The 21,652-nt window shown below is 45.6% G+C and overlaps 1 protein-coding gene across 2 annotated transcripts in view; it reads left to right on the forward strand.

The window, feature by feature from the left end:
* COPG2 (COPI coat complex subunit gamma 2) overlaps nucleotides 1-21,652 on the forward strand; it is a 297,572-nt gene that overhangs the window by 94,500 nt on the left and 181,420 nt on the right. For both annotated transcript variants that reach the window (XM_069229321.1, XM_069229320.1), the window contains exon 8: nucleotides 4,333-4,419. In XM_069229321.1, coding sequence (XP_069085422.1) covers nucleotides 4,333-4,419 — 87 coding nt within the window. The remainder of the gene's footprint in view (nucleotides 1-4,332; nucleotides 4,420-21,652) is intronic.

Here is a 21,652-nt window from a genome sequence, read left to right on the forward strand (position 1 = left end):
CAAGGTCCGTGCGATTCTGTGACAGGCCGCTCTCCCTCACAAGTGGCCGCAAACTGATGTGAACGACTCCGTCAAGATGCTGTGATAGCCCCAGTGGGAACTATTGTGTTTCTAAGTGCTTTACTAATATTTAATCTTTGAAAATGTGTATCTTTACTTATGTATGTTGGATTTTTGTTGTTTTGGTCTTGTTTTACTCAGATAAATATTGGCTATTTTTCTAAACTGGTGTGGAGTACATTTGTGGTGTTTTCACTGTGTTACAGTGGGAATGTGTATACGTGTGTGTATCTACAGCCACACAAATACTTTACACATTGCCTCTGAGATAAGCCTGGCTGCTTGAGCCAAGTTATTAAGGGTGAGGAGGGGTATTCTTAGCTGTGTGACTCCCTTACCCTGACTAGAGTGAGGGTCCCTACTTGGACAGGGTGCAAACCACTGTCGACTAGGGACCACGTTCTGAACTTACACGCACAAACCATAGAAATTCAGCTGTTATAGTTAATTATTTTAAGTAACTATAACTCGTGCCCAAAGGTAACTTTAACTCACACCTGTAGGAGGCTGGCTCATTATATTGTGGACCAAAAAGAGGTACACTGTGTAAAGAGTCCAAACAAGCCCCCAAAGGAATTACAAGTGACACCCCGTGTGCTTTCTTTTATGGTGGTGTGGGCGAGCAATTAGGCATGTCAGAGGGCAGTGCTAAGCATGTAAGGCACACACATAGGCAGTAAATGAAGCATACACTTAATAATGAAATCTGACACCAGTTTCTAAAAATAACACATACTTTTATATAAATTTAGATAAAGATCACCTGTAATAGGTGAGTACTTTTGAAATCAAAATTTTTTGAGTTTTCAAAAGTCAACACAGTGCATTTTTAGTAGCGTCAATGTTACACTATGGGAGAGAAAACATACACGGCAATCGGGTACTTCACAGCAACATACAGGACCAGTCTTCTGGACTAAGGGTGCGTACAGGGCAGGGTCTTAGGCCACACCAACATGTCACTTCGGGCTGCACTGGGGCAGCCAGCTGCAGTGATGCAGTTCAGCAGCGGGTGCCCAGTGCTAGTCAATGGGGATTGATCCAGTCACAAAGATGCTGCGGAGGTGGACCTGAAAGTCCAATCTGGGTGAACCACCAAAAGGGTTCAGTTCTTGTGATCTTTTGGGACGTAGGGACACCAGTGGTCCTCTTCTCCGTCCGGGGTGGCTGGGTGCAGAGGTATCTTGGACCGTTGGATTTTTGTCACCGGTTGCGGTTGTGGAAGTGGGTCCCACAGAAACAGGCTCCAGCTGTAGACTGGAGGACCAGTGGACTCTGGTCTGACAAGCCTGGGGTATGTAAGGTCACAAGGGGTCATCTTCTCCTCCGTTTTGGGCATCCAGGTGCAGAGGTGTATTGAACCTTCTGGTCTCCGTCACTAGAGGTGGTTGTGGTAGAGAGGGGCCTGCAGACCGAGGCTGCAAGCTCCATTGGGAAGTCCACAGTGGGCGAAATCAAAGTGGTATTTGTCTCTGGATGGCCTGGGAACCACGTTGACACCACTGGCCCACTTCAGCTTGGGCTAGGCGGCTCAGGTACAGTAGTGGTGTCCGGCATCGGGTTTTGTTGGTCCCGGGTCCTCACAGTTCTTCTTTGGTTGCCTGCAGATGCAGGGAAGCAGCTTCTCTGCTTCAAGGGAATTCTTCTAGGCGATTTGTGCAGCACTGGCTGACCGGGTTGGCGCCAAGTCCGTCGTGCTCCTTGGTTCTCAGGTCAACAGGCTTCTTGTCCACTCCTTATTATTTGTCCAGCGAAGATCTGTTTTCCGGGTACCAGGAGTCCCCTAAATACTCCATTTAGGGGACATAAAGGGGATTGATTGGTAGTAGCCAATGGGCTTCCTACCCTTGGGGTCACTACACCCCCTAAATGACTACTTCCTTCGGGGAGTGTTCATCACCCTGTCCCATAATTCCTAATTCAAACACACACAAGATGGCAGAATTCCTAAGGTTGTGTTCATGTCAGGCTGGTCACCTTATAGGTGTGTCCGGCCTACAAATGCAACACGCCTCCTACATAGCTCATTTTCCCACCAGAACCAAATGGGTCGTGGGGCAAAGGGGTCAGCATCTCCCTTCTGAGGGATGTCAGATCTGCGTACCAAAGGCTTGGGCTTCTTTTAAGCCTCCTGCCTTGGAATGCAGATTGGCAAGTTGTCCTGTTGGGAGGGGTGTGTAACACCACTGCCAGAGCAGGCTTTGTTCCTGTCCTCCCGAGAGCAAAAACTCTCTCCCTTGGGAGTCAGAAACACATCTAGTCAGCCCACCTGCAGTTGGTAGGTTTTCAGGGGGCATCTCTAAGGTGCCCTCTGGGTGCATGTATTAATAAATCCATCACTGGAATCACTGAGGGTTTATTAATATGAGATGTTTGATACCAAACAGCCCTATTGTCAGTGATTCATCATGTAGCTGGGGAACTTGGATTGACCAGTGTCCAGCACATGTATTTAGAATGGCTTCCCTGTTCACTTACTATGTCTAAGAATTGACAAAGACATAGTAGGGGCATATTTGTTCATGCGTATATGCCCTCACTACTAATATAATGCACCGGGCCTCAGGGCTGTAAGGCCTACTGTGAGGGTGACTTGCAAATATTACAGGCAATGCAATCAGTCCTGTGCTGTGCACTGCCTTTGGCCGTGCATACCAGGTGCGGATTTACCCTGGGAGTTGCGCTGAGCCCCGCACTGGATCAGCAAATACGCTCATTAGCCCCTCCAAAAAAAGAAAACATGTAAGCAATGTTTTGCCCATGAGGAAACTTCTACATCTGTCCTATGGGGTCTAGATACCTCTATCCTGACCCCTCAGCTCACTTTTCACTTATTTTTCCCTCCTCGCACCGAACTCATAAACAAAATGGCGGTCACAACTTTTCTCTCAGGTTGTGGCCAGCAAATCAAGGCCTTGCTTTACCCCTGGGATCAGGTGCGGGTGGATCTGCAGAGGATCCGCGTCCTTAGATATCTTTATTAATTTTTACTTTAATAACACCAGAACTACTGAATGGATTTACACCAAATCACAAAAAACACGCTTTCTGGACCAAGAGTTATCTCTCTGACAAATGTGGTGTAATTCCATCCTTTGGTTCAGCCTGTAGTTATGTCTAAAATCCCTACGGGAAATTGCATGGGGAAAACGCATGTTGGGACCCCCTTTTTCTCAGCCCCTACTTGACAAGTCAACCCAAAACTTTCCATACAGCAGCTGATGGGAGTGGCAAACTAGTTCTGAAACTTTTGTGAAGATTTGTCAAACAGCGGCAAGGTTATTAGCAAAACAAAAACGCTTTTTCTATGCAAATTATGTTTTAATTTAGGTTTTAATATGTATATTGCCAGACATGGAATAAATATTGTGTTTTCAACGTCTGAGGGTCTGTGCCTGGTCTTTTCGATTTCATCTCCTCTGGGCAGAGGGATATATATATAATCAATCCAAAGCAATACGGTTTGCCGGCTCGCTGGTCGTGGTGCCATGAAAGGCACTAACGCCTAACATACAACAAAATCCCCACTCCAAATAAGAGGGGTCCAGCACTGTAAAACATGAAGGATGCAACTTTTATCGTGGCAACATCAGACCGAACCAACAGACCACATTTCGGCTGGAAACCAGCCTTTGTCATCTTGTGAGGCACCATTTTTTAAGGGATTAAATACTCTCAACTAGATAAACCTAGACATAATCCTCTGTTACTAAATTTCCTTAAAATGTCATTAAAGTTAATCACATCAGAATAACACGAACATTGCATAAAGAAAATTATCATTCCGTGATACAAATCAGATAAGTCATAGCGGCTTTAAACAGTTCACTCTTTTCAACTGCAGTGTTGAGAAAGGGTATTGGATATAGATGGAAAACAGATCTGTTTTCTATTTATCTCCAAAACTGTTTCTCAATTCTGCAGTTGAAAAATGGTGAATTGTTCTCAGCTGTATTCCTGCCAGCTAGGCCTGCACTAAATACAGCCCCTTGTTTAAACCTTTATATTTCATAGTATTAGTATGTTCAGGAGCAGGTTATTTAAGCATGTATTTTTCTTTAAAAGTCTGCCTTGAAGTGATAGCAAAGTTTGTCAGATCTCTTCTGTATTACAAGTGTGGTAAACGGGCAGTACTATCCCATATAGTGTGTGCCCAGTCACAGTACATTTTGCAAGGGTTGATGTAAGTCGCACCACTAGCAACTTCACCTGACTTCCCTCATCTCCTACTGTTGTCTGAGCACCCCACTCATTTTCCAACTTATCTTGTAGCACATGATGAAGATCAGCTATGATGTGGTAAAGCGCTGGATCAACGAAGCCCAGGAAGCTGCCTCCAGTGACAATATCATGGTGCAGGTATGTTTGCCCTCAGGGTTGGTGTGAAGCAAGACTTTAGTCCTTGCCAACTGGTGCTGATGTTTGGGGTAGTGAAAGTTGTGTGTGGGGCTAGTATAGGAATTATGGCTTGTCATCCTATCTGCCCCTATCTGATAGAGATTTCTGTTTGCAGAATCCTTACCTTTGAATTTCCCCCAGGTGTCGGGCTGGATCAGGAGAAATTTCTGAGCAGTACCCCTGCGCGCTGTTAGGCATCAATCCGCTCTGCATCAGTTGTCTGCGCCGGATATGACATCGCGGGTCCTATATAGGCTCCACCATGGTGTGCTGACCTCAGTTGCTTTCTTTCCGTGCCAGCTAACACTGATCCGAACAGAGCTAACCCTCAGCCATTTTTTGACTGGCTTTTTGACTTTTTATTGAAGATCTTTTTGAGTTTTCAACTCCTGGTGTGTCGAGGAAGACCAGGTTTAAGCCCTGTGGTTCCGGTCATGGGGCGATGTCCTTGACAGATCCGCACCTTGTGTGTCTTTGGTGCCTGTAGTGTGACCATTACCCGAAGTCATGCTCTGAGTGTCGGACCATGCATCCAAAGGCTTTGAGGGAGCAGTCCCTGAAGCGGATGGCGGCCCGATGCTGAACTCTGCAAGTCAAGATCCAGGTCGAGAGGAAGGCCCTGGGATCAGTTGTGGAGTCTTCCATCGTCACCATCCCACTCCAAGTTCTCGGGGCAATTGAATAAATTAAGGCACAAGAAGAAAAGCAAGAAGTCGAAGCTTTCTTCAACTTCTCCTTGTCTGTCGGCCGACGAGATTATGGAGTGTCAGCGTTCTAGAACTCGCCTTGGGAAGCCTGTGCTTGGGCAGACTCCACACCTCCCTGAGTTTCCGGGAACTGGAACGACCCCCGCCCAATTTCCATTTTTGGGCATTCCAACAGAGCTGGAGCACCTGAGGGGCCCCTTTGGGTTAAGCTCCGGTGGCTTCAGTCTCTGCACCGAAGGGCACCCATGGAACCAGTCCTGGATTCGAATCTAGGTTGGCTGTACCACCTCGTCCTTCTCTGACACCGGACCTACCAGTGCCGCCATCCCCATTCTCATTGTCAACTCTGACACCGAGCCGGATGGGTGTGGTACGACTCTGACACCGACAGGCGCTGTGTGCCTCCTGTGTCGAATCCTGATCCCCTTTCTTAGGGGCTAGAATAAAGAGGAATGGGAGGGGTCGCTGCACCCTCTAGAATTCCAGCTCCAAGATCTATGGACTGGCATACAGAATTGTGTGAATCCAGCGGACTGGATACTTCTCCAGATACTGTGATGCTCTCTCCCTACTGTGGCTTCGGAGGAGGGAGCTACCTATTTCATAGTAATGAGAAGAACAGCTGAGGTCTTGGACCTTGAGTTGCCTTCGGTGGCCATCAGAACTAACCTCCTGACAGAGGTGCTTCAACCTGGAGCTTCCTCATCCGAACCCATGCTACCCATGGGTGTCCTACTGAGTACCTGGTCTGAACCCATTACAGAAGCTCCTGTGAACAGGATAATTGTCCACCGCCATCACTCGGTTCCAGAGGACCCAAGCTTTCTGACACAATATCCTACCCCTGAGAGCTTGGTTATATAGGCCTTTACTTCCCAGAGTGTGTGTTCCCTTCCGCAATCCCGGATGGGGAACCCAAACTGTTGGACACACTTGGGAAGATTTTTTTTTTCTTCCACCAGCCTAGCATTGTGGTCCAAGAACACTGCATGCCTTTTTGGCCGTTGGGATATGGTTGCGCAAGTGCTGCCACAGGTCCCGGAGGTGATCTGCGCTGTACTTTCTCAGGCAATTGCCGATGGGAGAGATGCAGCAAAGTTCACCATCTAGTGTGGCCTGGACACGACTGACTCACTAGGCAAAGTGATTGTGTTGACTGGCCCTGAGGTGGCACACCTGGCTGAGGATGTCTGGCTTTTCAGGGGATGCCCTGGCTACTTAAATGGGCATGCCTTTTGATGGCATCTGTCTCTTTGGAGACAAGGTAGACTCGGTGCTCCAAGGATTCTCATGTTACAGCCAAGTCCTTGGGCCTCACGGCCGCCCCTTGTCCTCCTCAGTCTCCATTTTGTGTCTCCGGATGGGGCCTCCAACCACGTCATTCCTGGCCAGTCACTGTGCTGTGCATGCTACACAGCCTCTGTGTGGACGAGTACGTGGGATCAACCAACTTTGTGGATCAGGGAGCCAGCGGTCTGGCCAGTATGCCCCCCCACCCACTCCCCATTCACCCCCAGCCCCCTCCCTCAGGTACCTCTGAGCCTTTCTAGTCTGACTTCACATCAGGGGCAAGTCGGAGGCAGGGTCCGCCATCACCTGCTACACTGGCAGTCCATCACGTCAGAAAGGTGGGTTTAGCAGATACTCCAAAGGGGTACTCCCTCCCATTCAAGACTACTCCTCCATCCATGCCACCAAGCTACAACTGGGTGACAGAGGATAACCCTATCCTAGACCGTTGATCCCGTGATCTTTCTCAAGGAGGAGAAGTTCAAAATGCTCACTCTGGCTCAGGTTTATCTCCCCTGGACCCAGGAGACCGGATGGTAGCTTTGGACTTCCAGGATGCTTATTTCCATATTTCCATCCTGCCTGCCCATAGACATTATTTGCGGTTCATGGTAGACCATGGGCACTTTCAGTTCACTGTGCTCCCCTTTGGACGTACCAGCGCCCCTTGGGTGTTTACCAAAGTGATGGCTGTGTTCGCTGCTCATCTGTGCAGATCAGGGTTTTCAGTCATCCCTTATCTCGATGATGGCCTGTTGAACGTGGGCACGCCAAGGCTGTCATCTCCCATCTCCAGACTACAGCAGACCTCCTACAGTTGTTGGGTTTCACTATAAACATGCCAAAGTCGCACCTGATATCCTCTCAGACGCTCCTTTTCATCGAAGCGGTTCTGAACACAGTGAAGTTTGGGGCTTATCCTCCTGAGCGTTGAGTGCAAGATATTCAGGCTGCCCTACTGATGTTTCAGCCTCTATCCTAGATTTCAGTGAAAATGACTCTGAGGCTGCTGGGTCTCATGGCCTCCTGCATTCTCCTGGTGACACATGCCAGATGGTATATGTGGGCTCTGCAGTGGGACCTGAAGTTCCAGTGGGCGCAGCATGAGGGGAGTTTCTCCAACAAGGTCCAGATCTTGGAGGGAACTGTGCAAGATCTTCCGTTGTGGTAAACGAACTATGATTGGATCGGAAGCAGATCGTTCTCCCTTCCCCAACCAGATCTGACAGTAATGACAGATGCTTCACTCCTGGGATGGGACGGCCATCTCACAACAACCTGTTGAAGCTCCATGCGATCCAGCTAGCATTGAAGGCATTTCTTGGTGCAGGGGTTTACGGACAACACCACTGCCATGTGGTACTGCAACAAGCAGGGCGGGATGGGGTTGTGTACCCTTTGTCAATAGGCTCTGCCTCTAGACTTGACTGGAACAGCAGGGCATTTCCCTGTGGTTCAACATCTGGCGGGCCCTCTGAAAGCCAGAGCAGATGAACTCAGCCAAAAGTGTCTACTGGACCACGAATGGTGTCTCCATCCGGAGGTAGCGCAGGGTCTCTTTCAGCAGTGAGTAAAGCCTTGGTTTGATTTGTTCACCTATGCAGAAAATGCACAATGTCCGCAGTTTTGCACGTTGGGGTTTCCAAGACGGCAATAGCTCGGAGACGCTTTGTCTCGAGTGGAACTCAGGCCTCCTGTACACGTTTCCGCCCATACCACTTCTGCCCAAGGACGACTGGGCCCAAGTAATCCTTGTAGCTCCGGACTGGGCAGAGAGAGTCTGGTATCCAGAACTGTTGCACATGTCCATCAGTCCTCCAATCAGACTGCTCCTTAAGAAGGATCTTCTGTCGCAGGGGAGGGTTCTGTTAACTCCCTGTTACCTCTCCGCCTTCTTGCATGGAGATTCAACGGCGACAGTTGACGGCTTTTGACCTTCCGTCCAAAGTCTGCAACGTACTCTTGGCAACCAGGCGTCCCTCCACCAAAACGATATAACCCTGTCCTCAGAAGAAATTTGTGGTATGGTGCACAGACAAGTCTGTTGAACCCCTTTGTGTCCCTCTCTCTGAGGTCCTGTTGTTTATCCTTTTTCTGTCCCAGCAGGACTCTGCTATGGGCACTTTCAAGGGTTATTTGTATGCTATTTCTGAGTTTTTGAGGTTTCCTTTTAGTTTAAGCCTCTTATTTTAAATAGTTTCCTCAAAGGCCTTACACATCTATTTCCTCCTTCCCCTTTCATTATGCCCAAGTGAGATATGAATTTGGTTTTGACATTTGCTTCTCTTTCAAAACAGCCGTACATGTGGCTATTACATCTCACCGCAGGGTGAGTGACCTGCAATCATTGAAACCTAAGCCGCCCTACCTTTTCATCTGTCCTGATAAAATGGTGCTTCGCACTAGGGCCTCCTTTCTGCCAAAAGTGGTTATGCCCTTTCATGTAGGCTGATCCATCACCTTGTCTACTTTTTTATGCACCCGTGCATCCTTTTAAAGAAGAGGAGAGACCCTGTCTCCTGAACACAAAGAGCATTGGCAGACTTCCTTGATTGTGCAAAGAGTTCCGGGTGGATGATCCACTATTTGTTGGCTATGTGGGTGCAAAGAAATGTCTGCAGTGCAGAAGCAGACCATCTCCAGATGGGTCCTATTGTACATTAAGATCTGCTCCTCACTGGCCAAGAAGCAATCCCCTGAAGCCTTGCATGCCCATTCTACTCGAGCTACAGCTGCCACCACTGTGTTAGCATGCCTGCCCTTGATATCTGTCAGGTGGCAACGTGGGCATCCTTGCATACGTTTACCAAACACTACTGCCTGGACTATCAGGTATTTGCCCGTTCGGTCCTGCAGGACTTTCTAGTATGATCTTGGCTGCAGACCCACCTCTGGGTATGGTATTGCTTGGCTATGTATTCAAAGGTAAGGAATCTGCAACTAGAAGTCTCTATCAGTTAAACAAGTTGCTTACCTTAAGTAACGCCTTAACTGGTAGAGGCATATTCTAGTTGCAGATTCCTTACTGACCCACCCATCCTCCGTGTTCTGCTAACTGATTTCTAGGGACAGGGACTCCACTTTAAGGGCCTTATATTTAACTCGCCAGTAGTCGGTGTTCTTCAAGGCTCTGTGTTTCTGCTGTGGAAAGTCGTGAAAAGAGTGACATTAGCGTGTTGGGGTGGTGCCTATATAGGACCCTCGACTTCTTATCTGGCGCGGACGATGCCGATGACTGACATGGAGACTATCAACGCCACCTAACAGCGTGCAGGGGTACTACTCAGAAAATTCTCCGGCTCCAGTCTGGCGCCTGGGAGAAATACAAAGGTAAGTAATCTGCAACTAGAACATGTCTGCACCAGATAAGGTGCTACAGAAGGTAAGTAACTTGTTCTACAGTGCCTCTGAATTTTATGGCTGATTTCACTTTTTTTTTTCTTCTTTTTTTTTTTTTTCTTTTTTTACAAGAAAAGCACTTAGTTTAGTTCAGGACTGTGGTAGTGTCTGACAAATCTGCATGAAACTACTAGAAATAAAGTTCCTTCTGAGTTTGATTTGATCATATGAAGTTTGGTGCAGACTGGTTGGGGAGGGTGCAGGGGAGGTTTGTCAAGGGAAAGCAGTCACAGGGAGGTGTTCAGAAATCCTGATATCTCTATTTTAACTTCACTTCTGACAGAGCTTCAGAATAAGCTACAAAAAAAAAACTGACAGCCAAAATTATACCAAAATTGGCATGCAAATATATCATAACTTCTACAATGTGCTTTAAAATTGTGTACCTCTATTTGTTTTTTCTATAATTATAAATTGAAATGTTGATATCGTGATCCATCAACTTCATTCTTTCATACACAGATGTAGAATCTGTTTGGCTACTAGAAACTGATTATTTTGCTTTGTTCCTCTTTTTCCAAGGGGCTGCACTAAATGGTCCATGTCTGGTCCTCAGTTGTTATGCAGATTTTTCTATCAAATCAAACTGTAGGTTGCATGGTATTAATGTACCTCTACTCTTTAAACTTAAGTATGTACATACCCCCCCCCCCCGAGTCTGTACCAGTGGAAATATGTAAGGCTCACACAGCCATGACCTAGTTACAGAGGAAGTTAGAGGAAGGTCCCAAAAGTTGCACTTTCCATTCAAATAGCCTTTTTTTTAATGGTGGGTATTTGGCAGGCTGTAGCATAGATACGGGACAAGCGTTTGGGAGAGGCGGTCAACAGGTGCACTCACACGAGGTTCCCTTTTATGTATGTGTGACTATAAGGAACTTCATCCCTTCCCTAGACCAGTGGCTGTTTCCCCTCTATTATAGGATGTTTATATGGCGAATTACCACTCAGGTAGAATCTGAGTGTGTTCCTCTGTTTTGACAACCTTCTAGTTGGAATAGGTGCCAATTTTCCATATAACTAGGGATCCATAGCCCTGAAGAATGCCCCAGACCTGTACAGGCTCAGAGTGAGGGCAGAAACATGTTAGCTGTTGTAATGAAGGGTGAAGCCATTATACTCATGCTGACCGTCGACCTAGGTTTTTAATCATACCAACGGACACGCTTATTAAAGGTGAAAACTACTGGTAGTTCATTAGGTACTTTTACTGATCTGGATCCCAGTACTATCCAGTAAGCTTTATACAAGAACCCCTTCTGGTATGTTCAAACCAGGAGGTTGAGTGAGCCTGTGTGGCACTGTCCTACCAGGGTGGGGAGAGGTGGTCTATAATAAAGCATGAAACAATTAAGTATGTGAGACCACTTCTTCTGTAAAGAAGAAATCCCCCTTAGTTCTATCAACATATTAGACTGTCTATAAAACTATTTATGGTGTTACGGTCACAACCTAATTGAGTGTCCCTATATCAATTAGCTCTCCACACCTTTTATGTGTATTGTTTAGTTTTGGAGGACGTGTGGAGAGACATACCTCTCATCTCTCTCTGTGTTTCGTGCATAGATACGTTCACCTGATTGACGGTACCAACTCTTTGACCACCACCAGTTGGCAGTAAGCAGTGCCATGGCAGAGAGAGGCTACTGCCTCCTCCTACTGAGATTAAAATCGGAGCCTCTGTTTGGTGACAGTCAGGATGCTTAATTTTTATTACAGGTCTCTGTGCTTCCACTAATTTTCTGTACTTGTAATTGGATTTCGTGCTGGAGTGGTTAGCTAATCTGCCGTAGTGTTTGTGTGTCGATACTAGCACAAAACACGCTGTTTTCTTATTCATTTAGCCGGAGAATTTGCTGGGTTTTTTCATAGCAGGTCTTGAAGCACAGAACGCATATACTATTCAGTGCAGTAAAGAAGTCTGAGAGCATTCCAAGCTGAATGTTGGATCCAACTGTCTTAAGCACTCTTGCTCTTTACATAAATGCAAGTTCCTTGGAAAAATACAATGAATAGTCAGAATGTTTCACCTATTACATTACTTAACCTCCGCTAGACCCTTGCTAGTGCATTTGATCCTTAAGAAGTTCATTCATCTGTCAGCCGCAAAAAACAAACAAAAAAAAACTAGCTCAGTGTAAACCTCCAAATTTCATTTCCAGAATTAAGATCATATTGAGGCTCAACTACGGTTTAAAAGGTACTTCAGACTTCATGATGAGGCTGCCATTTACGAAGTGCAGGAGCCTTTTTTAGAACTGACTTCACAGCGCAGCTGTCACTTAATTTATATGATTAACGCTAAAAATGAGGAGTACAACGGAGAGGGGCTTTAGCTGCGCCCATTTGTTGGTGGACAGGAGTATGTATTGATTAGGTAGCGATTGTGTGATTCCACAGGGAAAATGCTTACTCTCCACAGCAGTTGTGATTTTTTTTTTTTGTTTATCCAGCTGAATGAGCCAGCACCGCAATGGGTGCCTAGCGAAGGTCCACTAACATGCATAAAGTATCAGGCTTAGAATTGGATGGAGCTTGAGTTTTCTGGTGTCACACAGATGGTGCTGTAATACTGGTAAATTGTCTTGGATAAGTAGATGATTTGTGGTGTTTATTTTGTTTCTTGCAGCAGCATGGATTTCCTTTCTTTTCCAACATTAACTCTGCCCAGGGGTAAAGTAATCTACAGGCATTTTTAGGTCTTTCTTGTTAGCACATATTTTGCCTGACCATATGTGGGCATCCAGAAATATCTTTCAGAATACTACTCGATGAGGTTCTTCCACCTTCATGTTGGTTTTCCTGAGTAGAAGATTTGATTAGGCCAAAGTTGTGTGCTTCCACTAAAAAAGTGCTTGTAGTGCACCTTTTGGTTTGTGGCAAAGCGTATGCTCAGTGCAGCAGGACTGACTTTGTTATGGTAGCAAACCAGTGATAATGGCTCTAGGCCAGATCTCTTTTTATGGAATGTTCTGAAAAAGACAGTATTGCTAATGTATTTGTGAAAAGCCTATGTTAAACTCTATAGGTGTTTAAGGATGTTTTGTTATTACTCTGTGTTAATGCCTGCAAATATGTATTTTGTTATCTGGAATCTCAAAGATTGCTGTAGTAGGCAAGGGGTTTGGAGTGAACAAACTGGATATACAAGATTTGCTTTGTGAGAATCCCTTTTAGGCCCTCTTGGAAGAGATAGTATTTTGCGTTGCTAACTGTAATTTTGTGTGGCTTTTGAATTTTCTGACTGTGTGCCTGATGGTTTCCTTGCAAGAAAGCCTGCACTCAGAACGGAAGGCAGCATGAGTTGTTTATGGTGACAAGCGGATGATAACACCGGTAAGCCTGATTGGTGCACACAGAAAGTTACACCAGATGCCATAGTCTGGTCTGTTTTACCATAAAAAGTAATGAAAATAAGTAGGCCTGTCTAATATATTATGAACTTTATTTGGTAAAGCCAGTTAGCCTCTAACATTATTTATCACAGGCTGTAGTCCTGTTTTTGGCTATATGTAATCTCGCAGATTATCATAGTAGGCAAATAAATGTTTTGGTCACTGCCTCTGACAACCCTAGGAAAGAAGATTTTCACTCTGATGGTTCTTGTTAGGCCCTAGAGAGGGATTGCAGATTGACTTGCAAACTGTTATTCTGTACATATTTGTAGTTTATAGCTGTATGCATGATGGTTGCCAGTTTATGCACACTTTAGTAGGCCTGTGGTGCTTCAAAGCGTTTTACAGTGAGTAGCACGCTACTCAGAGCCTAGTTAATTGTCAGTCAATTGGTTATTGGGGTTAGTTTGTATGCTGTGTGGGGGCTTGTTTCGTTTGATGTGATTATTAGAGGGTCTACATGAAGCACAATAACTAACTGTAATATTTTTATGGTTTCAAAAGCGCTTTAAGGCACATAGTTATGAGATTATTAGAGTAACTTGTACACAGATGAGGGAGACAGAAGGTAGAAAAAACCAGAGGTCGATTTAAAAAGGTTGAGAATTTTAGCGTGCAATTTGTGAATGTAAACCTGTTGAAAGAAACCGTTTTATTTGAAGATACTTCTCACAGCAAAAAAGGAAGCACAGTGTGACAAATAGGAGTGGCTTTTTATATACCCACTACACCATATTAAATAGTATAATATAAAAGTATTGGAGTTCATGCAAATTATATGCATTTTAAACAATATAGTATACAAATTTTGTAAACATCTATCAAGGCGCAATAAGTATAGACACATTGCAGTAGCCATTAGTATATTCAGTACCAGGTCAGACACAATGTCCAGCTGAATGGATGTGCCTGTGGTCACCTTCTAGGATCCACCTTGCCTTGTAGTGTCGTGATGGTAAAGGCTACCAGTCTAAGCACTTCACTGGGAAAAAGTATGTAAGATTCTTAAGAGTGATCTGTTTATTATAAAACGTTATGCAAAAGCAAGTAGACCTGATGTACTTAATGTGAAAAGCATGTGGCCTTTAAGAGTGGATTTGATTTTTATCACACTCTACTAAAACCAGTAGGCAGTTGTTTTGCGGAGATAGTTGAACGTTGCCTAATTTGCTTTCATGTAATTCTGCAAAATTTTAGGAAAACTATGCAAAGACCACCTCTCCCCACCCTGGTAGGACAGTGTCCGGGTGGCACTGTCCTACCAGGGCGGGGGAGAGGTGGTCTATAGTAAAGCATGAAACAATTAATAATCTGAAATGCAAATCTGCCATTTAGCAGTTTTTTAGTGCAAAATGTGGTCTTGAGGCTATTTTAGATGCCAGCACTCATTGTCTGCAAAAAATGCGTGGAAAACACAAGGGCCATGAACAACAGAAACTCGCATTTTGGTTGTTTGCATTGTCCCTGTGGCCTCTGGGTATAATTGTGCCGCAGATAGTGGCACAATTTACAGTGTGGAGTAATGAAGCCATTTTTGGAACTTTGCGAAACAAGTGTTACACAAAATTACGCTAATCATGCCGGCATAATTTACATTTCAGCGTGGTATAATATTTTGTCACATTGAATCTCATTGATTACTGTAGAAGGCAAGGGTTTTAGTGACCCACCTGAACAAACCTTGGAGTTAGATGATTTGGATTATAGTAACCCTTATTAGATTATAATTTTGTACATGTTTTTACTTTTATTACAGTATACCTGATGGATGCATTGTTGGAAAGTTTAGAGCCAGCACAGTAGGTTTGAGTTGATTATAGTGACAATCCAGTGATAAAGGTTATAGGCTTGATTGTTTATAATGAAAAATTACGATAAAGGCAGAAGCCCTGACATATTGATAATGAAAACCAAAGGTTAAAGCCAGTAGCTATTTAAGGGTGGATTGTTAGTACGCTGTATTAAAGATAGTTGATTTGATACATGAACGCTCACAGAATTTATTTGTAGGGAAGGCTTTTCGTGTTGGTCTTCCCCTCTAACAAACCCTAGAGGTTGAAGATTTCCACTGTAATCATTTCTTCTATAATCCCTTTGCAACATCTGCAAGGCTTAGCTGTCTGCAAGGATTTTGTAATTTTAAAAAGTTATGAAATAAAATATAGATAGATAGACACACAGAGGGCAGTTGGGTCATCCTTCTCCTGCCATTGGTATATCTGAGTATATTTAATGTTTCTTCCATCCATGACAACTTACTGCAGGGGTTAATGGTAGAGACCATGTCAGTCATTGGCTCTCTTGCCCCCGTGAATGACAGCAGTTTCTCGTTACATGTACACATCCACCTGAAAATAAATGCATTTCAGTGCCAAAGCTGTTTGGCCAGTCTTTTAGTTTTCAATTATCTCCTTCTATAGTTTCCCTTCCGTTTCATTGCTTTGTTTTTTTAATTTTATTTCTTCTTTATAGTATACTTTAGCTTTCTAGACAGTGCTAATGAGCCTCTTACTTGCTGTTAATTAAACGGGCAGCGCACCCTATCCCATGTAGCTACTTCCTCTAAACTAGGCAAACATTTTGGAATGGTGTTGCCCGTAGTGTATTGCTTTAGCTTTAGCATTCTAACATGGCCAACACTGAACTTGGTGGCCATGCTGAACTTTAACAGCAATAGACTGTACAGTACTTTGTTAAGTGTAGGTCAGTGCAGTATAAGCCTGCCCCGATAAGATTGCAGCATGTTTTTAGTTTTTCTACTTTCATTCTTTTAATTTACCTTGCATATTTTGTTGCATGTGAGTGCTTTCTTACACTGTCAGAATGAATGCAATAATGAGTTAGTGGATTAGGGCGATAGAGAGCAGCAAGATGGCCACCACTTAGCGAGGCTCTGCCAGCTGACAAATTTATCCAACAGCCATCCCCAGTGCCTAGGCACTTATCAACACACTTTGGGCATGAGGCGATGCCCTATCTGATGGAAACATGAATTGAAGCCATTATGTTTTAGTTTTTGGGCCTGGCCCTTAGTTTTTGGCCCTGGCAGCCCCGGATGCCCCTCTCTCTCCTCTCCCAAACCTCCCCCCACCCCTAAACACACACCTTTCCCCACTGGTGTAGGGGTCTCTGTGGTGCTCTTTGTAGGAAAGTAGGATTTCTCTGACATGGTTACCCCCACTTTTTACCTGGTGTCAGTGTGTGTTGATTATAGCACACTGGGGTCCTGCTAACCAGGGCCCCAGTGTCAATGTTCTTGCCCCTAAATTTGTTTGGTAAGGACTTTCTACACCCCACAATTGGCATACTAGTGTACCCCTGGGAATCCTTGGTATATGGCACTTAGGTACCTAGGGCATTTGTACACCCGGGGTCCCCCATGGGCTGCAGCATGTCTTGTGCCACCGATGGGAACCCATGCAAACCGTTTCTGCAGGCCTGCCATTGCAGCCTGTGTGAATTGGTGCAAACATCTTTCACCCCAGATATATGGTTCCCCTTAAACCGCTGCCACTGCACTTTGACTCTATAAGTCACCCCTAAGGTAGGCCGTTCAGCACAAGGGCAGGGTGCATGGTTCTAAGTGTGAGGGTCCCTCTTCACGAGCAGAGGTACCCCTACAAACCCCAGACTCCATTTCCTGGGCCTTGTGAGTGCGGAAAAAACATTTTGTGTATGTAGTGGACTCTGGGCATCACAAGATGCCCCACTACATAATGGATTCTCCGAACCTAGTCCTGTTTGGTATCAAACATGTTGGACTCGTGCAACTACACCAGTTCCAGTAGGGGTGTGGAATTCCTACAGCCCGACACCCAGGACATATTGTTTGGGCTCAAGGACCACAAAATTGCATGTTTATTTTGTCCTTGGGACAAGTAGGCCCAATCCCCTGCAGCACAAATTCTTTGGCTGCCAGTTTACAGGGAAGGTAACTGTCTGCAGATGAGGGAATATTTGTATTCATATGTTAATGCTCTTTGAACTTGTATTTATGGTTCATTAATGAAAGACCTTTATTATTAGGGTGAGTGCTCTAAATACACTTTGTAAGGTCACACTGCACTACTGACAGTGGTTCCAGTGGAAAAAAAAAGTGAACACACATGTTTGAAAGGTTTAACAATATGAGGCTATGTGTGATGCTCCCAGAATGCTCTCTGAATAGATGCAAATGTTTGCAGAAGCTTGTTAGCAATATTGATGATTCTTTGCTTTCAAAATAAAATGTTAAGAAAAAATGCAGGTGGGAAAAAAACACATTGCTAAATTACTGTGAATTTTTAGGTACCATTTCTTTAAAGCATCTTTTAGTAAAATGTGTTGATGCATGCTTGTATTTCCCAAAAATGTTCATGGAAATGGAAAATTAGTGTAACCATTTTCAACAAGATTATGGGAAACATTAAAATAAACAAGCACTGGCAAAACCAATTATCCAACATTAGTTGTCAGTCTTTGGTTTTGTCAATGTGTGTCTTGTTTTGACTTTGCTTTTGGAACACTTTATTGTTCTGGGAGCTACCAGGCCCAAAAATCAAAGAACGTTTTTTGGTCTCAAAAAGCACACATTACCACAGTAGTTCCTCGGACTGAACAAAACGAATTTGTGTGCCAAAATGCTCCTTGTTGAAGAGTTCTCACAGTAGAGCCAGTCGATAGATAGATAGAGAAACAAAATTTTAGTAAAAAAAAAAAAATGTTTTGGTTAATGCCGGACCTAAATAGGGGCCCAGATCTTAAAATCACAAAAGTGCATCCATTGTATATGTCTTTGAATTAGTTGCTTTCATGAAAAATGAATTTACAGACGTAGACAAGGAAATCTTACTCCTAGAACATATGTGAACTGTATTTTAGCCCAGGCAAATATGCATGTATAGATTTGCTCATGCTAAAATCTGTTGAGCGTTTACAAGTTCACTTTCCCTCCAACCACTTTTTTTCCCCCACCCTGGATGAAATGTTACTACCGATCTTGTCAGGAGTAAATTTCCAACTTTTGTCACTATGAAAAAAGATTAGAGAAGAGCTGGTGAAAATCCCTTAAACATGCAAGTTGGTAGGTTTGCACAGACTCAAAGGCATTTCAGCCCTGGAGCTATTGCTTACTGATTCCTTAAGCCCCAGTAGATATGTGAAAAGGTGGCAAAATAGGGAAATTGCTATAGTAGGGCTTGAAATTGCTAGTATTTAAGCCCTCCTGTAGCATTAGCCCTGGCATAATCGGAGAAGCTATTATTAGAGCTCTTACATAATGAGATTGCTGCCATAATTTGTTGCCACACTACATGGCACTAAAGGGACAAGTACATTTTTGTTATAGGCAAGTAGATTTACGAAGCAACCTGTCCATGGACAAGTAGATATTTTACTAAATTCTACATCACTGTCCCAGTGTTAGTTGCATGATACCATGTACATTGGGGGTTCCTTAGAGGATCCCCCTTGTCTGTCTGTTCAGCCCTGCAGGGTCTGCGTGCAAGCCAGTGGTGCTGCTGACCCCAGACACTGTTCTGCCCTCTTGCTGCGGAGCTTAACTCGGGCAGGGGAAGGCAGAACAAAGGATTTCCTGTAGAGGAGAGGTGTTACCCCCTCTCCTTTAGAAATAGGTGCCTCTGGGCTGGGGTGGGTGTGCGCCTGAGCTCCACCAGACTGCTTTGAGGGGCTTGCAAAACTGGTTTCTTCCAGTGCAGGAGCCCCGGGCTCCTGCTCAGGCACGAAACACACAAAGAACAGGGGAGTGCCCCCCCCCCCCTGTCCAGCTCCTCCCCTGGGGCTGCACAGAGCTCTGCCAGGTGGCAACTTGATTCTGCCATCTTGGAAGCAGGATGAGCAGAAGCACCTAGGCTAACTGACTGGTCAGTCCAGTAGAGTAGCGTCCCTGACCTCCCCACCCCTGATAGGTGGGTCACTGCAGTAGTCGTCCAAGCCCCTGAGGATGGAACCCCAAATTTGTCTTCAAGACTTCTACTGTGACCTGGACACCGGATTCTGCTGCTGGACTTCACCAGGAATCAAGACAAAACTGCAACTGGTAGGAGGGCTCCTACGCCAACCTTGTCCCAGGGTATTGCAAGGACTCTGCAACTTCCGTGGCCGTGCAATCTACAGAGTCCAAGGACTCTGCCTGCACTAAGGACATTTAGAAGGAATTTCCCTTGGAGTGAAGGAGTCACTCCCCTGCATCTGCAGGCATGTCAGCGACCAGTCTGTGGATCCTGCTGTCCCAAAGACTCCTGAAGGCTCTGCAACACAGGTGGTGGTTCTGTGGAAACTGGCATTGCGGTGGTCCCTCGTTGGAGCTGCTGAGATGGAACCCCTATGCACTGCGTTTGTCATTACCAAGGCTTGTTGGCTTTTCAGCTTGAAGATATCCTTGCTCCAAGAAGCTCCAGCCTCAAGCATCACACAGCTCCAAGCCAATGTCCACTCTGCAACTCCTGTAACATGGCATCCATCTTCTTTGTGCTGCTGAGGCCTCCTCGCAACTTCCTGTGCCTGCTGCCAAAGGTTCCTCCTGGTGTCTCCATCGATTCCTGCTGCTCCAATTACTGCAGAGGTCTGGTGCTGATTTACCTGTAAAGGTTGAGTCCCTCGGACCTTGCTGGTCCCTACTACTGCAGCTTTTCTTGCATCACTCCTTTTGCACTTGCCAAGGTTTGTTGGTGGTCCAGCTGGCCACTGACCCCTCTGCATTTTATCAACCGCCATGGGACAGCTCATGGACATCTTCTGGGAACCTTCTGCATCGCCTGGACACCGAAACTGCATCTACACGACAACCGTACGTCAGAGAAGCTGAGGTCCCTATTGACTTCAACTAGAGTTTTTGACACAACTTCACCCTCTTACACCTTGGCTCCCTGGTGTAGGTACTCCACTTCTCTCGATATCCATGGGTGGGGGTACTCTTGAACCTTCCTTGTCCCAATGGGTTTCCTGGGAAGGGTCCTTCTGCAACCTTTTCAACCTTTTTCTAACCACGACTACCCAAAGATATCCTATGGGGCACCCAACACTAGGTAACACCTCTGCACGGGGCTCTTGGGGGATGCCTGCTACTTACCTCTGGCGTTGTAGTACTTCTCCGGTGTAGGAAGCTGGCCTAGTGTGTGGTGAGCACCTATTGTGTTATCACGTTATACCAGGTATCCCCTCCTTTTAGTGAAATGTAGGCAGTGTCTAGGAAGCCAGGGCTCTCTAGAGGTAGCTGTAGATGAGCAGCCAAGACTTATCTAGGAGACATGCAAAGCTTATGCAATACCTCTATAGTCACACAGCAGTTACACATGTGAAAGAACCACACAGTGTTACAAAAATTATGGTAACACAAATAATAAAAACACTGTACAGTCCATAGCATAACTCAAGGTAAGTAAAAGCACTATTATATACACACATTAGCAATTAGGAATTAGCATAGAAAACAATAGGCATTGGTAAAAGCAATAGCAAACAGTGAGGGCCCTGGGGAGGGACCAAACCATATCCTAAAAAAGTGGAATGTGAAAGGCAGTCCCCCACCCAAGGAAGTGAAATCAGTAGAGGGGAGCTGGAGGAACTAGGAACCCCAAAAGTGAAGAGGTAAGTACTGGTTTTCCCCAAAACCAACAGGAGGACTTTGGAAAAGGACTGTGCAAGACCCAGACAAGAGTGGAAGAAACCAAAGGTGGATCCTGACAGAAGAGGACCTGCAAAGGAAGGCGACCAAGTCCAGTTTGTGGTGGAGTGTCCGGCTGTGACAGGAGCCACTACCCACCCTTCTGTAGTTGCAGGACCAGGTCGATGGTGGAAGAGGAAAGTCAGGAATGCAGCACAGGAACAGAAGAGGAGTTCTAGAAGTGATGCAAGTGATGTCCCATGTCGGCAGTCGTGATTCAATCGGTCAGTGGTGCTGGAAAACCACCAACAAGCCTTGGCAAATGCAAGAGTCGGAGAAGAAGATTTTGCAAGGCGGAAGACCAGCAAAGTCCAGGGGAATTGACCCAAGGAGGGGAGTCCAAGGTGCCCTCATCAGCTGGGAGTGTCACAAGAAGAGGAGGCAGCTCCCATAGGCGACCCACCGGTAGCAGGCACAGGAGTCGCTGTGAGGCCCACTCAGCACACCTGAAGAAGTGTCCATGTCGCTGGTGCAGCAGGCAGGAGACTGTGCACTGCATGAGGAAGAAGTGCTGGAGGCTGGGGCTACACGGAGCCTGAAGATCCCTTGGAGGAGGAACAAACAAGCCTTGGTAGCTGCAAGAGTCACGGTGTACGGGGTACTGTCCTGTGCGGAGGGACAAGGGCTTACCATCTCCCAAGTTGGACAGCTGGTAGAGAGGACCAAGAGGACCACTCCAGACCACCACCTGTGATGCAGGATCCACGTAGTTCAGAGAAGAGAGGATCCACTCAGCCGAT

This window comes from Pleurodeles waltl, chromosome 4_1 (genome assembly GCF_031143425.1).
Source record: "Pleurodeles waltl isolate 20211129_DDA chromosome 4_1, aPleWal1.hap1.20221129, whole genome shotgun sequence".
Lineage (NCBI taxonomy): Eukaryota > Metazoa > Chordata > Amphibia > Caudata > Salamandridae > Pleurodeles > Pleurodeles waltl.